Source organism: Penicillium cosmopolitanum (genome assembly GCF_028827165.1).
Source record: "Penicillium cosmopolitanum strain IBT 29677 chromosome Unknown utg000011l:1.0-3548175.0:1.0-3550911.0, whole genome shotgun sequence".
NCBI lineage: Eukaryota > Fungi > Ascomycota > Eurotiomycetes > Eurotiales > Aspergillaceae > Penicillium > Penicillium cosmopolitanum.
Window position 1 is genome coordinate 39,251 of NW_026622681.1, and position 18,360 is coordinate 57,610.

Genomic DNA, 18,360 nt, shown 5'->3' on the forward strand with positions numbered 1-18,360 from the left:
TCTCAGATAGTTTGACAGGTTTTCAGTTCGACATAGTACTCGCTGCAATAATCACACAAAGATGGTATAGGGTCCTCGCCAGCCAATGGGAGCGTCATCATCCGACACAGATTCTTTCTTATACCATGCTCTCGGGAGCTTCTGTCCATCAAACTCCAGCTCATCCCAACGACCTTTCTGCTAGGTTGTCCTGTTTAAAATATCCCTACCACTGGTCAAAACGCCCCTTTCTAAAGACCTAGGCCAGAAGTCTGGCTACACCGCCGAATGGGGCAATTCTGCCATCTCATTATCACCATGTTCAAATATATATATCTCAAGCAATATAATAGATATTATCACCAAATTTTTACATAATTTAAATTAATCATTACCCAACATATATAAAAAGAATTCGTTGTCTAGAGCCGCGTATAAAAACCGTAGGCTCGCTGGCAAGCAAGTACACGCGCATGCGTCGATCTAATTAAGCTATCAATTTTATTTTGATCTAGGGCATCCCACGCCTCAATTATCGCCTTTTTGAATAGCTTCCAATCAGCATCAGAGGTGCCGCAATTCAAAAGATTAGGGTATAGCTCATATAATTTGCGTTTGAGCATACGCCATACGGGTTCAATAGGGCTTAGATCAGGCGAATGTGCAGGCCAATCTAACACCTCAATACCGTGACGTTCAAACCACTCTTGCGCCCTATATGAACGATGGATCTTGGCGTTATCTTGCTGAAAGATAATTCCAGGTTCGTAGTGTTGAATAAAACCTTTTTCTAAGACATCAATGTATGATTGGGTTGTATAGCCCCCATTTTGATTCTCTGAAAAGTCACGCTCCATGATCATAAGATTTGTACGCCCCCCAAGCCAGATACCAGCCCAAACCATTTGACTAATATCCTTTACATGAGGCTTAACAAGCACAAGTCCCCGCCGATATGCTTCTCCTTCAAGGCGTGTAACATATTGGCCGTTTAAATTCGGAATACGTTGGACGCTGCATTCGTCAGAAAAGATGAAGTCTTCGAGGCGGGAATTAAGGGCCTCACGGCGCCAAGTTCGACAAAATTTCTTTCGCTTTCGAGCAACTACCTCTGAAATAGGTATACAACGGCGCGCTCTAAATCTCCGAAGACTTTTATGGCGAAGGAATCGCTTAATTGTTGATCGAGATGGATGACCGGGTGTCGTAGCACTAAGCTCACTGAGGCTTTTCCAGGGCTCCCGACGCGCTAGAAGAACAGTATATTTAAATTTTGAGAGGTCAAATGTCCTAGGGGTACCTGAGCGAGGCCTTGATTTTGTGTTGTGTTGTTGTTGAAAGCGTTCAATTGTTTTGTATATCGTAGACCGCGCAACGCCTATATCGGAAGCAATTTTAGTAGGCGATACACCACATTCACGTGCAAATATGATAGCGGCGCGGGCTTCAGATGAAAGCTCTGCCCCAGGCCTTTGATTAGCACCTATTTTGGTACCAAATTGACGCATATTGGTGGTGTATTAGGTGTTTGAAAAGGAGAGGTTGGGGGGTGGACGCGAAAAACGCGCTAAATAATTAGCGTGTGTAGCCAGACTTCTGGACCGCCTTTGTACCATCTTCTCGTCTGTGTTTGTTGAGATCTTCATTGAGTAACAAATGTCCTTTCCCGGTGATTTCGGCCGGGTGATGACATGATTGCATTCCAATTAAATAGGAGTGAGGGTATGTCCGCAGATCCCAATCTCTGGCACCAAACTCAATCAGCGTCCTTTTGATAGAATCTGGCATTTCGATAGTTTTTCCCCTCGGTCCGGCCAGATGCGAAATCCCAGGTTTCGGAAAAGCAGTACGCTGTATTGAGGCAGATGTAGACCGATAGCATATATCGGCATATTTGTATCCAGCCAAAATCCGGTGGCTTTATAAAGTCAGTGTAATTTTCAAATGTGGTGATATTTGATAGTCGAAATTTCGGTCCGGGAAAGAGAATGAAATGCTTACACCTTCGAAATAAGATCCCGTAAGCTAAAATTTCAGATGATTACTCGGGTGGGCGCAGACATACAATATCGGTTCCATCTCCCCATATAGAAGAAGTGTAAACACGACTTTAATACTGAAGATTGCTTCGTCGTTCGAGTCATCGCCGTTGTAGTTTCAATTAATCTCAATATTGGGGGTCTTGAAGAAACGCAGACATAACTCGTTCTTCTTGAGGGATAGGTACGCATTTGTATCGATCGATCAGCTCTGTCTGTATTATGCCCATGGGAGTCTCCCTCACGACTTCGGACTTTTCGCATGTGCCTGAAGGACAAGTTTCGGTTTTGGGCCAATTGTTGCCCCATCGACGAACTGTAGGGGATATCTTGCGAACAATAGCATCATCGAGTATCACATCTGATGTCTCGGGAATTTCATAGTGTTTCTAATACTTCTTTCCTTCACAGACTGAATGTTCATCAAGATTCTTCACAAAAGCATTGACAAAGTGTGTCAAGTCCTTCGCCTGGTAGGTTTTCATTCGCGGGTAAAGATTTGTGGCGAAGTTGTTCCCGGGCGTCGGGGCTTACACTCTAAATTCGAGGCGAGCAAGCCCCATGGGATGTTGTGCGCTTGGTGCGCCATTAGATATGTCCCCGTAACTCTCCGAACGTGTTTCTATGTGAGCTGAGAAGTAGGAGAAAGGGTGCTTAGTTTAATTAGAAGAAAGCTACCCGGCGGTAGACACTTATTCACAGAATTTGACGGCAGCGGCCCGTCCGTACTGTACTGTCCGGTCTTCCCCGACGCGCTGACATTGGCGTGTACGACTACATAGACAAAATGTCATGCATAAATTTTGATATGTCATTCATTGTTGAACTATCAACGCCGCACGGACCAACCGCCTTGAGTTCGATCCAGGGTTTTCCCAAGTGTGTCTGATAAGCCTCTAAGAGAGATATCTACAGAAAAGGTTCTTCAGATAATCAGCGAGATCTACTTTTCTTCGTGGCCGACACGGATATCACATAAGGCATTCAAATCGAACAAGACGCGGAAAAAACAAGCAGTCTGATTTCACGCCGAATCACAAGCCAGACTGTGGCAATCCTGCCAACCTGGACGCAACCCCCGAGCAAGTACCCCCTGTGGTGCGTGACTATGGCTTCCCGATTGTGTCGACTATTCTGACTGAAGACCGTATGCCACACTCACTGTAGATAACGGACGAGCGAGACTTGTTAGTGAAGGCGCCTTTTGAGCGTGTTCTGAGCGTCTTGGCAGACCTTGAGCAGGATGATCCAAGCTAAGCCTTCCAAGGAGCGCGACTCTTGGGTCTCTATCGAAGTCTGTGGAAGTCGTGCGTGTCCAAACACCTCGATGGCGAGAGCCTCGAAAAGAACAACGAAACATCGGGAGAGGCCAACATGGATCCCAAAAATGAAAGAGATGGATTTCAACTCCACTTTGACGAGCAGCAGTCTCGATTGCTTCTTTTAGATCGAGAGCTGGAATTGTCTCGACAGCGATTGATCAGCATACTCAATGACTGGAGCCAGTACTCTCGTGGCGAGCTGATGGGATTGGGGGGTCTGGGGTAAAATCCAGGCATTTCGGGCATTCTTCGTGAACAATCACTCAGTCGGGACTGGCGATGTTCATAAGGTACAGGTTGAACATAGTGCTGGCCCCGAGCCGGTGAAGAATTGCTACCTCCGAAAAGTACTATTAGAACATATCTCAAGGGACTAGAAGCTCGCTACTTAATGTATGGAGCTTAAGTCTTTTCGTACAATCCTGTCGTAGGCGGTCCCCCGAAAATAACCGATCTACTGCAATGCGAGCATTTTGAGCATCCACCAATTGCTCACTACACCCATCATATAGTAAAAGAAGAAGTAACAGCCTGGCATGAAGCTTTATGTACAATAGTGGATAGCAAAATTATATGTTTGTTCCGGGCATTGCCGTTTGAGGAATAACTCCCAGAAATTTATGTCCGATTCCAGGGAGCAATAGTGATTCTGGATAATTTTAATATGATATAACTAACTGATAATCCCAGTAGCCGGGGTCGAATCGTATTTCTTGTCTGCTCCTAGGATAGTATGGTTATGAGGTATGCATTGACGAGCTCCAGGGAGCAAGAAAGGAATTGTAGGCAACCAACTTTTGTCATGTGGGAGCTTGCAAGGATGATGCATTCGAATATGCCTCTGGAATATGGAAAGTATTTATACGCTGGTTCCCAAATGATTGTCTTATTGCCCCATCTGTTCTTACAGTACAGTAACAATTTATTCTGATTCTGGATTAAAACCCTGAAATTGTGCAGCTTAAGCTTCTGGCTAGAAAGATTATAGGTACTTATCTCTAGGTAGAAAGAAAGGGGTAGCTTAGCTTTTAGCAGAATAATTAGGGTAGTATCTTATAATACTTTAAGGCTATCTAGTTTATATATCTAATTAATATATTTAGGGATATAGGGAAGTAGATAATAGGGTATAGCTAGTACTAAACCTAGCGTATATCTAGTAGTAAGCCTAGTAATTATATTATTAGTATTTAAATTAGCAGGGATTTAAGTAAGGGCTGTTAGGCAGAAGAGAGACTATATATTAGAAAATAAGAAGATTATAGAGCAGATATATAAACTAGGTTTAGGCAGCAGAAACTCTTAGATACTGATTAGCTCCTAGCTTAAGATAAAGCAGATACCTAGGGTTAATCTGTATAGGGATAGCCTGTAGGTCTGCTGGCCTATAGGCTTATTAACTATACTTAGCCTAAATTAATATTTAACTATATAGATAGTTACTAGGCTAAGGTTCTGTTTTATACTTTGAGTCTATCTCTTATTCTTTGATAAGCCCTCCTCTGTCTTAATAAGATATAGTATCCCTATAAAGTATAGGTTTTAGCTAAAATATTAGTACTATAGCCTTAAAAGGTCTATTATTAAATTAATAAATAATCCTTACCTTACTAAATATAAAAATAAGTAGGTATACGTTAATCAGTATATATTATAAAAGATATATTTTCTGTAAAAGACGTACTCTCTGTAAGAACTTCTAAAGATTATAAGTTTACTACTGATAACTATAGTATTTAGGACTAATACTAGTAAAGTAACCTTACTGATATTATTAAATATTATCTTTTTAATAAATATACTATAATCTGGTTAGTATAGCTTATATCTTAAAGGCCTCCTTATTAGTTTATATCTGATAATTCTCAGTACTACTAGTATAGCTAGTACTTCCTAGATATCTCTTTCTGTAGCTGCTACCTAGAGAATTATCTTTTAGTAGAAAGATATAGCCTAGCCTAGTTTATAAGATATCTTTCCTTCTGTTATAGGTCGTACCTTCCTTCTATAGAAGATATCCCCTTTAGGCGTATCTTCCTTAATTACTTACTTCTCTTTTTAGCCGTTGAAAGCTAGCTAATTAAAAGCCTACAAAGTATATATAAGCTTCTTTTAATATTATTTAAAACTTAACTTCTTTAAACTTTTCTCTTTTATCTTATTTCCTTTTACCCTTTTACTTCGAAACCTTTAATTCTTTAACAAAACTAAGACCTAGACTACCTTCTGCTCTATCCTTTGTGTAATAGTTACTAAGTTGTCAGGCTAGAGACCTGTGACTAGGTAAGGATATCAGATAGTAGAGATCAGATTAGACAGTTAATATACAGACTGATTCTTAAAGAGATTAAGAATCCTGAATACTTATAGGATCTTAAATATATTAGGGTTCGGGTAGGCCTTGATATACAGATAACTTAAAGGGGATTCGGCTTCAGATTAGCGTTGAGTATCTAAGGTATTATATACTCAGAATCCTGTAATAATTTATCTTTCCCTCTGAGTAATAGCCGGCCCGGATATTAGTATAATATTAGTAGGAACGGGTAACTTACTCAAAGGCGCTCCTTCTAAATAAAGGCTTCTGATATAATACTGTTTTAGATTTATTTATATAGCGTATAAACAAAGCAGCGCAACTTCTTTATTATTATTGTAATAAAAGCTTCTCTCTTTCCTGCTCTTACTCTTTATCTATTTATCCTTTTCTTAACTCTCTAACTCCCTCTTTTTATTCTATCCGTTTTGTTCTTTGATATTAAGGCTCTTAACGTTTTTTCTATAGCTAATAACAGTAACGGTAGTATATTAGGCTCGGATATAAGTAGTATTAGTAATAAACTAAGCCTATAACCCTCAGATAGTAAGAAAGAAAAAGAGAAGGAGGAGAAAGAAGGTCCTCCTTATAAGAAGAAGTATCCCCTTCAGAATATTACTCTAGAGCTATTCTTTACCTTCTGTGTTAGATATATAGCTTATGCTGTATTATATACGCCTATAGGTACGGTTACTGCAGTATATTATCAGTAGGATACAGTTACTTTAATTAAGTATTATTATTATAATACTAAAAGCAAGACTTACTTTTAGATATAAAACCTCTTCAGATTAGGTTTAATTTACTACTAACTTACAGTAGCTCCCTTAGAGAATATAGGGTAACGTATATTAGCTTTACTTAATACTAGATTAGGTAGAGGGTATTTAGGTTAGAGGTTCTGCTAACCTTAGTATCAGAATACTAGTGCCTACTTAGGGTATAGAGAGCAGAGCTACAGTAATTATCTCCTCTCTTTATCTCTTAAAGAGTTTCTGTTAGGCTATTAGTTTCTATCTGTCCTTCTATAGCCTAAAGTTCAACAGCCAGAACTACCCTAATTTATTTAAGGATTATAATACTTTTATAGTGTTATGGAACACAGCGACACCCCGCAGATTACGGAAGTTAGCGCAAGCATTACGGGAAGATCAGGACCAACCAACTTGGCCTAAGGAAACAATGTCAAGGATCACGTAACGACCCCGTGTCACGTGGGAAAAGGACATAAGGATTACGATCACTCGAGACTCAACGTCACGTGATCAAGAAGGATAACGTAACAATCCCAGGACATCCTATGAAGGATAGGATATCCCACGCAGGATAGGATCGGATCCTATTGCAGGGAGGAACCGATCCCACAACGGATAGGAAGGACTAGGTATATAAGGACACTCATTCACGCAAATGTATTTAGTTCTTCGCGATCAATCAATCTAAGTTACTACAGTATATCTTTGGATTATTCTTCATTCAGTTTCAACTCTTGTGACAAACATACTACGAGTAGGGGAGCTCTTCGGACTGACCTATTCGGCGCACTACCTGGCGCATCCTTCGAAGTTACTCAACAAGATCCGAGTCCGTGTAAGGCTTAGTACAGCAACGGTACGATTGCGAGTCGATACTTGAGGATTACGAGTGATAGATATCACCTACGACCAACGACACAGAGAACAACTGGTAAGTTGTTTACCAACGATCTAACCACTCACCGTGACCAGTTAGCTACGCGTAACATATAGCTACTTATTAGAAAGAATATATTACTAATACCGGCGGACCTTTAGTATATCCTTAACGTCTTCTTTATCTTAATATTAGTAATATAGGTTACGGTCTTTAGTAAAGTATAATTTAATTCTTTTTCCGGGAGATTATAGTTAGATTTAAGGCTAATTTATCTATAGGAGCTATTACTACTGTAATATTAGTAACTATTTAAGGTATTTATAATTTAGCAGATATTTATAGTTTACCCTAGTAAGCTTCTAGGTTTATCTTCTCTCTTCTAAGGTTTAAATAGCCTTATTTAGTATTAATCTTAGACCTATAGACCTTTCCTTTATTATCTTTCTTTTTATAACTAGCGTAATATATAAGGTAATTATTATTAAATCAGTAGTATTTCCTAGTAGTATCCTAGGGGTTTTATTATCTTTATAATATAGTTTTCTTTATTTTCTTTCTTCTAAATAAATTTATTATACCTTATATATTCTTTAAGTAATCTATAGGTTCCTATTAGTTATATTTAGACATCGCCATAACCCATTTTGGGTTGAACATGCCGACCCAAAACCCAACCCACTGGGTTTTGGGTTATAGGGTAGATAACCCAACCCAACCCAAAACCCAGTGGGTTATAAATAGGTAACCCATTTCAACCTATCTCAACCCATTCGTGTATAAAACAGATATCTTGGCGTTCATAAAACAGATTACTAAGTAGTATAAAATTATATCAGATACAGACGTACACTTAGTATATTGGTAATTAATTAGTTTACAATATCTTAATATTTATCGTACACTTCTACAAATTATTCGCAAGTATTTAAGTTCATGTTACTCATTACATTCCGATAAACTGTTCCTACTTCACACTAACAAAGTCACCTACATACTCCCCCTTAACACTAGTCTCGAAGCTCAAGAAGCTCCTCACTATCTACCATAGACATAGCGTCATCTTCGCTATAAATCTCCTCTTCACTATCCCCAAGGGTAGCCGCTATCATCGGTAGCCCATTCTCCTTCCGGTAAAAGAAGGAGTTGCTTCCATAAGCAGCAATCTCCATACGCTTCATCTGCTCAAACACCAGAACAAACCGCCGACATACGTCTCTCCGCCAGATCCGGATCATTTCAGTTGCCTGGGTAGAGTCGTAACCAAAGAGGATATCTAGATCCTCGATGACCGCAAGATTTGTCCACCGCTGCCAGCCAACTAGGCAAGCTGAGATCTCTAACATCGGGTAGAAATAGGTTGCCGCAGGAAAAGAGTATACTATCTTACCATATTTGGCAGAGGTATATCCGGACAGGGTCTTAGGAGCCGGCATTAGGTCGCGATAGGCATCAGCAAGCTCTTCCCAGATACCGGATTCTAGGGTATCAAGTGTCGAACCATCAGCACGAACCCGAACATACCAAGCCAGAAAGGTTGTACGATTGTCAGTGGCTAGACCTGTTAAGCCGTAGGGGATAGTTAGCAGGCTAAGCCGAGCATCACCTGCCTGGCAAACCTATTGAAATATAATAGTTAGTAGGCAGATTCAAAGATACTTTGTAAGTTTAACATACCTGCTTAGTCTAATTAGTCTGATACCTCTGAGCATCGTCTGCTGTCCATATAGTAGCATCGATACCTTAGACCAACCCGTTCTTAGGCTCTTTGCCTGCTGCAATCCGGCGAGCTTTGACATCTGTCTACCAGGTACCAATATAATTATGCATCTTAGGTAGAATCTCAGTACAGTTTTGGGCATCCTCGTTTGTGAGTAAGACAGAGCCTTAGAGAATACTCCGCCTACGGCTAGTTTGGATGTAATCATCGATATTGATATTAATATGGCAGAAGAAGGTTTTTTTCGCCGGCCTACGTACTCTTGCAGTAGTAAGGAAATGATACCAGGCGATAGGTATAATCCGGACGAAAAAAGACATAGCTCATATAATAGCCAAGATCCTAATGAATCAGTTGCTGGCCTAGACTGTGCCACATAACGCAATTCCAACCAAGGTGCAGACGGTTTGGTCGAGGCCGGAAATAGTATTCATACATCTGAATCTCTTCGTAAATCAGAGGCATAATACCATCAGGATGCTGGCCGTCCTAGTTTGTCGAAAGATAGCTAAAAAGCCCAGGAATCACAATAGAACCGTTTTCCTTTAAGTCTTAAGGTAGCCTGTTTGCTAAAATTTTCTGGGCAGCAGGTCTAAGATCAGGAAGAACGCAGTGCACAAACTCTAGCGGGTATAGCTATTCTTTTTCGCATTTTACAAAGTCTATAATCAGGGGAATAGCTGCAGTAGGCTCAGGTACCCAGCGATAAAAACCACATTAGTCATTATCAGTAGGCTTAGGTTTCAGCAGAAACCAGGCCGCCTTGTTCTTCAGCACATTGTCAAAGCTATCAAGATTCTGATACAAGAAATTAATTCGGCTAACCAACTGCTTATAGCTTTTGCTTGCTGAGTTCATTTAAAAGAGCTCAAACAGCTTTAAGGCATACTCCTGGCACAGACTCTGCTCATCAATCTCACCACGCATGTAGATTATTTTTCCGAAAGAACGGAGCAAAACAAGACAAGCACGAAGAGTACCAAGCTTAGAAGCTATCTAAATCACACGGTTTATACTGGTACAGCAAATAGTATATATACAATCAGTTAGTAATCTGCGTGTCCGAGGTGAGGTAGCCTGGTTTAGTTGAGCTTCAGGCACTAGAGCGTCAGTAGGAGGAGGTACATCTTCTATTAGAATATCCTCTGGCAGACCAAGGGTAAGAACGTTATCTGCATCCGGCATATCGGTATCAGGAGGAGGAGGTTGTAGTAATAGCGAGATAGTTTAAACTCGATCATAATCCAGATCGGCAGTAGTAGTATCGTCAGGATTATCACCAGTAGGTTCGTCGTCACAATCCATCGGAGTAATACCACTTCCTCGCTTACAGCAAAAGCCATCCTGAGTAAGGTTGAGATTAGAGGTACGAATATCTTTAGCCTTAGGTCTCCGGAACTTACAAAGCTCAGTAACCTTTTCAAGATCACCCAGGATAACATACCTCTAGCTGCGGAAACCTTTGCCTAACACACCAAGACGTTTAACCATTGAATTATTAATTATATTGCGAACTTAGTCAAATGTCAGACCTTGCCGAAGCATCTTGTTCACTTAGTCGAACATACCTTTGTTGCGGAGATAAGTGAAAAGGCGCTGTACGTCGGTTCCCCAGTTAGACACAGCCTTGTTCTGAATAGACTGGATAGTCTTCGCATCTTTAGCGCGCTTAAGGGCTATCTTAGTAACCGATGCCTACTTTACCTCGAATTCAGCAAGATTATAGGTACCCTTATAGACCTAGTTTTGCTGGGCCCAGAGATAGAGATCACAGAGGATCTGTTCGATAAGGTTAATTTGCTCAAAGGCAATATCATAGCAATTGTTAAGAATTCGATATACCTCCGTTTTCGGCAAAGTTGCAAGCCATTCGGTGAAGTCAGACGTAGTCCGAAAGGTACGTTCCTCTACTGTGAAGCCACCTTGGATTTTAGCCGAATCAGAAATTAAGGCACTCTTTGACACTAGAGCAGAAGAAGTAGTAGAACTCTCAGGCTTGCAGAATTATAGGGTTATCTCTGCAGTATGGCTTAGGTTGCGGCTTGGGTTGCGGCTTAGGTTGTGGCTTAGGTTGTCCTCAATATCAGGGTTGTCTGTATTGTAGATAGTACAGCTTAGAGAAACAGAACGCTCAAGAAGTAAGCGAAGTCTGTCTTCGTTTACTACGTCTGGCGCCATGGTCAAATACCCGCAGGTGAACAAAGAATCGCGCAGGTAGCGGTTGAATGAGTTGTGTTGTCAAAGGATCGAAGGTTCCGTTGGTTTCGAGGTAAGCAGTTGAAAGAAACTGAGATAAAAGAGAAGAAGTTTAAAGAAGTTAAGTTTGAAATAGCTATAATCAAAGCTGATATCCTCCCCGGGCTATAATTAGCCCGTTGACAGGTATGTAAACTGGAGGTTTGTATATAAGGAAGGTACGTATGCCTAAACGGGAATCTGATACAGAAGGAAGGCACAACCAGCAGCAGGATCTCAGCGGCCTTGTAAACAATGCTAAGCCTTTGATTTCAGCCGAAATCTAGGGTTCAGATATAGCGACGTTCAACCTGGAGGTTTGTATATTAGGAAGGTACGCCTAAACGGGAATCAGATACAGCAGGAAGGTATAACCAGCAGCAGGATCTCAGCGGCCTTGTAAACAAGGCTAAGCCTTTGATTTCAGCCGAAATCTGGGGTTTAGATATAGCGACGTACAACCTGGAGGTTTGAATATAAGGAAGGTACGTACGCCTAAACGGGAATCTGATACAGAAGGAAGGCACAACCAGTAGCAGAATCTCAGCAGCCTTGTAAACAAGGCCAAGCCTTCGATTTTAGCCGAAATCTGAGGTTTAGATGTAGCGACGTGTAACCTAGAGGTTTGAATATAAGGAAGGTATACTCGAATAGGAATCTGATATAGAAGGCGCGTTTAGTTGCGGAATCTCAGCGGCCTTATAAATAAGGACAGGCCTTTGATTTCAGCCGAAATCTAAGGCTTAGAGATAGCGACGCCGGGGATATTAAAACCAAGACGGCCGCGCCTATAATAACTATGTTAGCCAGAACTTAGCCAAAGGTATAGTTTTTAAGAATAACAGTAAACGTACTAAATGATTATTCACCAGAATGGTTATTCTGCTGACTGTTATAAAGCTGATATCTTTTATTTAATTAAAGTTTGCGGCAGACTAGCGATAATAATAAGGTTAGGAACGCGTCAAAATTAATATATATATAGATCGCCATAATATCTGTTTAAAATTAGTAAGTCAGATCTAACTGAGGTAAATAGCCTTAAGACTAGGAGAATTATCGAGCAGTATTTTAAAGATACTTACTAAAAGATTAATCGTAGAGTCCTAGGTATTGATTTTTATTTTTTGAAGACGCGTGGTTGTTTTGAGAAGATAATGCGGGTAACGAACTTACGCTAGCCTTAACTTACCGACGGGCTAGTTAAGTTATATAACCACCTTATATAAGTGTAGCCTTAGGCTAATATCTATTTTTTACTTAGAAGACAAAGATATATATCTTCTATAGATATAAGTCAGTGTACTTTCAAGCTGCCACTTAGCTACCAAAATTAATTTACTCAAATTTGATCTTTATCGGAATTAAAAGTAGCCTAAGGTTAATTAATCTCTGATAATTTAAATATCTAATTAATATAACTAATTAATGTAAATATTGTAGGCTTCTACTCTCTATAGACTGTTACTAAGTATCTATCTTGACTTCTGAGTTAAGTATAAGTCGAATATTCATATATTCTCCTTATATAATCTATAATTCTCCTATACAGAGACTAATCAGTATAAGACCAACTTAACTGCCTAAACCTATTCTGTACCTGCGGCTAACTTACTACGATCTTTGATATCGACTCTCTCTGCTCAAACAGCTTAACCAAAATCTGAGGATTAACGAGTGCTTACGACGCTTTAGCCTATTTTCCTCCTACTACTACACTAGTTACTGCACTAGTGAACCTGAAACTTATGCTAGTGATAGTAAAACTTACACCTATACTAATTATAAGACGTATACCCTATATAAATACTCTGCTGCTTCTCTAAGGTATGAATCCTACATATAAGCTGTATGAATCCTATATATAAGCTACTCAGCCCCCCTATTTTACTAAACCCTGAGCTCGTCCGTACCGCTGATCACCCCTCGTACGTCTGAACTAATATTATTAGTTACTACGCTATACATACGCCTCCTTTTTTTACAGCCAATAAGAACCTAATAGATACCGTCTGTCTAACTCTACACTCTCTGACAATATAAATTGAAGATAGTAGCTCTACAGTTTGTTGCTACTTATTTAAACAAAATACTTATCTTTCATGTAAAGGCTGAGCATCTTATATTTCCGCTGAAATATAAAGGTCTTACACTTTGGCTACTTAGTACACAAACTATTTATTTCAGCTGAAATATCTCTAAAAGATATAAAAATTCTAGATCTATAGTAATTAAAGCTAGCTAATAAGGCGGGATAGGTTATTAATAGGTTAGAATAGGTTATTAATGGGTCGGAATAGATTATTAATAGGTCGGAATAGGTTATCAATAGGTCGGAATAGGTTATTAATGGGTCGAAATAGGTTATCAATAGATCGGAATAGGTTATCAATGGGTCGAAATGGGTTATTAATGGGTCGGAATGGGTTAGAATAGGTCGGAATGGGTTAGAAGAGATTTTTGACAGGTTATTAATAGGTTCTACTGGGTTTTGCTGGGTTTAACCCACACCAGAACCAAATTAGCAGGAATAACGGGCTATCTTCTTCTGATGTATCTCCTTTTACAACCAATCTATATACAATAAGCCAATTCTTTTTCTTTCTTTCTTTCTTTCTTTGTTAGTATAGGTATTCCCTCTCCTGTTTTCTTTCTCCCTTGCCTTACCATAAATCCTTAATCAATTAATGGTAATTATGTCACAGAGTCAAAGTCAATATTCTAATTTTGTCCCATCATTATATAATAGGAATACAGAGACTCTTGGTTACTTGACCCTATTACGGAATACTACTACATCTTCCGGTAGCCAGAATCAATATCTTATCGATACCCTTGAGCCTTACAGCAAGCCAGACTTTCTCTGCCTAGTTGACCCTCCACTAATCCCTGACTCACTTCTATGCGTTGGCCCTAATCGCAGAAAAGAATATCTACTATATAACAATATGGCACATAACGACTAGGTAAAATAGTAGATCGAGACTGATTTTGGGCGGGAAAGCAAAGTAGTATAGGATTTGAACCGAAGTAGCGATGTCTGGCAAGAATACAATCAGGTTGCATTAATCAAGAACGGAATACCTAAGGTTATATGTAAGCGATGCGGTACAATTCTAGAGCATCTAATGAATAGTCTTCTGATAAAGAAAGGTTACCAAGGGACTTCTACAATAAAGAAGTATTTAGGTACTACAAACTGTATCCAGGCAGGGCAGGGCAAAGGAGGCTTAGGGATTTCTCGGTTTTTAAAAACAAAGGTATAACCTTATTTCTCTTACATATATAATACTAATTAATCGTAGGTTTTAGAGTACTATTCTGGTCGAAATCCTCTTTTCACAAGAGTACTAGGAGGAGGAACTACTTCAGTTTACTACTATCAACCGACTACCGATACAACTTTTCGAAGCTCCCAAGCTTAGCAAGATTATCCGTATTGCCCGTTCAGCACCCTCTGAGCCCTTAATACCCTCTGCTAAAACAATACGTCGCCGCTTACACTCTATTGTTGAAACACGTTAGCAATCGGCCCTCCGAACCCTTCCTCCTAATACTAAGCTTTTGCTTACACTTAACTGCTGGACGTCACCCTATAATCAGGCATTTATAGCAATAACTGCTTACTTTGTAGATACAAATTAGATATACCAAGAGGTGTTGCTTAGATTTAAGCTAGTGCATGGCGTACACAGCGGTTCTAACCTGAGCCAAATTGTTCTTCAGATTCTGGAGCAATATTAGATTAAAGATCAGATTTATAGAATCACCACCGACAACGCAACAAACAATAAAACAATGATTAAGGCCCTTTAGCAGAGTCTGCCACCTAATATAACTGTTATCCAGATTCCCTGTCTTACATACGTTATCCAGCTGAGTTTAAATAAGCTTCTTAGGAAACTGAAGGCATCTCCTCAGAATAAGGATACTGAGACTAGATAGACTGAGCAGTATTCTGCTGCAGCAAAAAAGAATACCCAGAACTACAGTATTACAGCAACACTCAATAAGATTCGATATCTGGCTATATACGTTAATGCCAGTCCTCAACGTCGTAAGACCTTTCTTCAACTCCAACCAAAAGAACCTCGACTAGTACCTGTTCAAGATGTTAAGACCCGTTAGAACTCTACCTTCTTAATGCTTTGCCGGGCTAAGCGAATTCGCCTATTATTTGAGCCTTTCTGTAAGGAATATAATTATACAGAGATGCTCTTGACTAATAATGAGTAGCGACAAATTGACTATCTACTTTGTATAACTCAGCCATTCTTTGACTATACTACTGAGCTATCAAAAACAAAGGATGTTATAACTTATCTTATCTTCAAGCTCTACAATATACTCTTTAATCATTTAGAACAGGCAAAAAAGCAGCTCAAACGTAAGCATATTCTATAGAAGCAGCAAATGTTAACAGCTTTAGATGCTGGTTATAACAAACTTCGTATTCATTATGCACAGACAGACCATATACGAGGGCATATCTTTGCTGTTAGCACAATGCTAGTACCTAATAGCCGATTTCGCTTCTTTCTCTCAGAAGACTAGGATTATAAGTAGCAGGTGAGGTACCGAAGATCATTCTAGACAGCATTATCTCCATACCAGACCCGTCTCTTAGATAACCAATCTACTCCTAATCCTCAGACTCAGCCTACATCTACTTTACGGCTAAGTAAGATGTTGAGTGGTAATCAAAGAGCCACAAAGCCTACAGACGACGAAGTAAGCCAGTATCTAGACGGTGGTATATAATCTCTTCTCAATATTTATTTATAATACTATATACTAATATCTACTATCTAGATCTAATTAAGATTAAGCCACTACAATACTGGCGTAAGAATCAATCCCGTTTTCCTGCGATCATACAGCTTACTCGAGATATACTCTCTATTCCAGCAACCGGTGTAGGTGTTAAACGGCTTTTTAATACTGCGCGTAATATCTGTCATTACCGACGTGGCCGTATGAACTCTGAAACAATTGAGGAATATATGTTGTTTCTTTGTTCGACATGATTTAATCTTAAAGAAGCAGAAACAAAGGAGCTAGAGCAGTACTTTTCCCTACAGGAGATTAAGGCAGTCTGAGAACTCAATATAGAGTATCCAGAGGAGGTTGAGGTTGAGATAGATAGTATTAGTGATCATAAGGAGGAAGATATAGTAGATCCTAAGGAGAGAGAGGAAATACCTAGCTTAGATAGTTATAATCATAAGGAGCTACAGCCAACACAGTCTCTACTGCTATTGCAACCTCGTCACTCAGGACGAAAGCAAAAGGCTCGGACTAATGATATCTTTAAGGTTTACTAGTAATCAAATTCACTATCTTATAATTAAATTATTATAATCTGCTAGCTCTTAAGTTATAATTTATTCATTAGGATAATAAGTTTATAATATAATATCTAATAAATATAAAGCATTTAACACCTTAGGATGGTAAACTCATACCTTAAATTACAAGTAGGAATTTTATAATTCTAGAAGTCATATAAGCTTAGTATATTTGCGCTATTTACACTAAAATAGGGACCCAGTAGGTTCCTATATAGGTTTTGGGTTAAGGGTCTTAACCCAAAACCCATCAATAGGTTATAGAATTGGACCCAAAACCCATTTTGGGCTAGGTTGGGTTGGGTTGGGTTATGGTTGACATGGGTTCTGGCGATGTCTAGTTATATTCTAATAGTTAGCCGGTCTATTTAATATAATAGTATAAGATTCTATTAAAGGTTCTTTTATCTTAAATCTCTTTAATCTTCTATTTCTCTTTATCTTTAAGTTTAGATATTAGTATCTATAAATTATCCTTATTTTAGCTGTTCTATAGCTTAAGAAGGAAGACAGAGAAAACGTTATATAATCTTAAGTATTTCTCTGGTAATATAATATAATATATCTATACGCTAATCTTTATAAGGATACAGAAGGGTCTGATTTATTAGGGAGATAACTTCTTCTCTTTAGCTTGAAAGCAGATATTCTTTATTAAAAGGAATATAAGAGTTCTAACCTTAAAGTCTTTTAGTTTATAATTTTTGTTGTATAACTTCTGCTGTATTTTCTGTATAATTCGAAGCTTTCTTAAGGCCTTTTTACGAATATTTTAAAGGTAAATTACCTATTCTTTAGTACTTAGGGCTTCTTTCTTAAGTACTTCCTTTAGGGCTTAGACTTAGAAGTTAGGATTATATTCTAGTAGTATACAGAAAGAGATCTTATTAGTTAATATATTTACAGTATTATTATATATAAACTGTACTATCTTAAGAAGTTAAGCCTAATTTAATTACTTTCTATTAATAAAATACCTAAGATAATCCTCTAGAACTTAGTTAAGTCTTTCTGTCTGACTATTAGTTTAAGAATAGAATACTATAGAGAATTATAGTTTAATCTTTAAATAGTAACAGAGTTATAACCAGAATCTGCTTATAAAGATAGGGCCTTAATTAGATATAATTCTCTCTAGGTTTCTGTATTTAAGTTTAATTTAATTAAAGAAGAGTTTGGTAAGATCTCCTACAGATATCGTTATTAATATAGAGAGGAATTAAGAGAATTTTATAAGTTAGCAGATAACTACTAGGATTATATTATATTCTCTTTCTTTAAAGATTATAATCAGAAGTTCTGTTATAAAGTCTATACTTAGCTCTATAAATAGCTAATAGAGAATTAGGAGAGATTAGAGTTTACTATAAGGTTGATACCTTAGAGCTTTAACTCTCTAGTATATCGGATATATTTCGATATATTCTCGAACGTCTTTTAGTAGCTTTTCCTAATAGAATTTTCTTTTTAACAGCTCTTCTATATAAGTCCTTCTAAAATATTCTATAAGCTGTTTATTATAGTAAAGTTTAATTAGTTTTCTTCTTAATTTTCCTTTAATAAAAATATAGAGATAATCCTTATAATACAATAGCTTCTTAGAGTTAATACTTTAGTATTTTTCTTTTAAATTACCTACGATAATTATATTAGTTCTTTCTTAAACTATTTTATTATTTTCTTAGAGCTTCTTAATTAATCTTTTTAGTTCCCTTAGGGATTTATCTGTAAGTAGATCTTTATTTATAGCTATAGTAAATACTATTTA

The 18,360-nt window shown here is 38.3% G+C and overlaps 3 protein-coding genes across 3 annotated transcripts; 2 read left to right on the top strand and 1 right to left on the bottom strand.

Moving 5' to 3' along the window:
- Positions 1-401: 401 nt before the first annotated feature.
- On the bottom strand, positions 402-1,487 carry N7509_011479 (transposase; the record flags this gene model as incomplete). Its single annotated transcript, XM_056636116.1, has 1 exon — positions 402-1,487. One exon carries the CDS (start codon positions 1,485-1,487, stop codon positions 402-404), a length of 1,086 nt encoding a protein of 361 aa, XP_056482146.1.
- Positions 1,488-13,940: 12,453 nt separating this feature from the next.
- N7509_011480 (uncharacterized protein) lies at positions 13,941-15,372 on the top strand (the record flags this gene model as incomplete). Its single annotated transcript, XM_056636117.1, is given in 6 exon segments — positions 13,941-14,150; positions 14,262-14,504; positions 14,599-14,754; positions 14,770-14,874; positions 14,890-14,961; positions 15,190-15,372. 6 exon segments carry the CDS (start codon positions 13,941-13,943, stop codon positions 15,370-15,372), a joined length of 969 nt encoding a protein of 322 aa, XP_056482147.1.
- A 100-nt stretch (positions 15,373-15,472) lies between these two features.
- On the top strand, positions 15,473-16,568 carry N7509_011481 (uncharacterized protein; the record flags this gene model as incomplete). The annotated part of the gene is given in 7 exon segments (XM_056636118.1): positions 15,473-15,502; positions 15,514-15,631; positions 15,668-15,756; positions 15,859-15,997; positions 16,057-16,218; positions 16,285-16,337; positions 16,359-16,568. The coding sequence occupies 7 exon segments, from the start codon at positions 15,473-15,475 to the stop codon at positions 16,566-16,568; spliced, it is 801 nt and encodes a 266-aa protein (XP_056482148.1).
- Between the last annotated feature and the right edge of the window lie 1,792 nt (positions 16,569-18,360).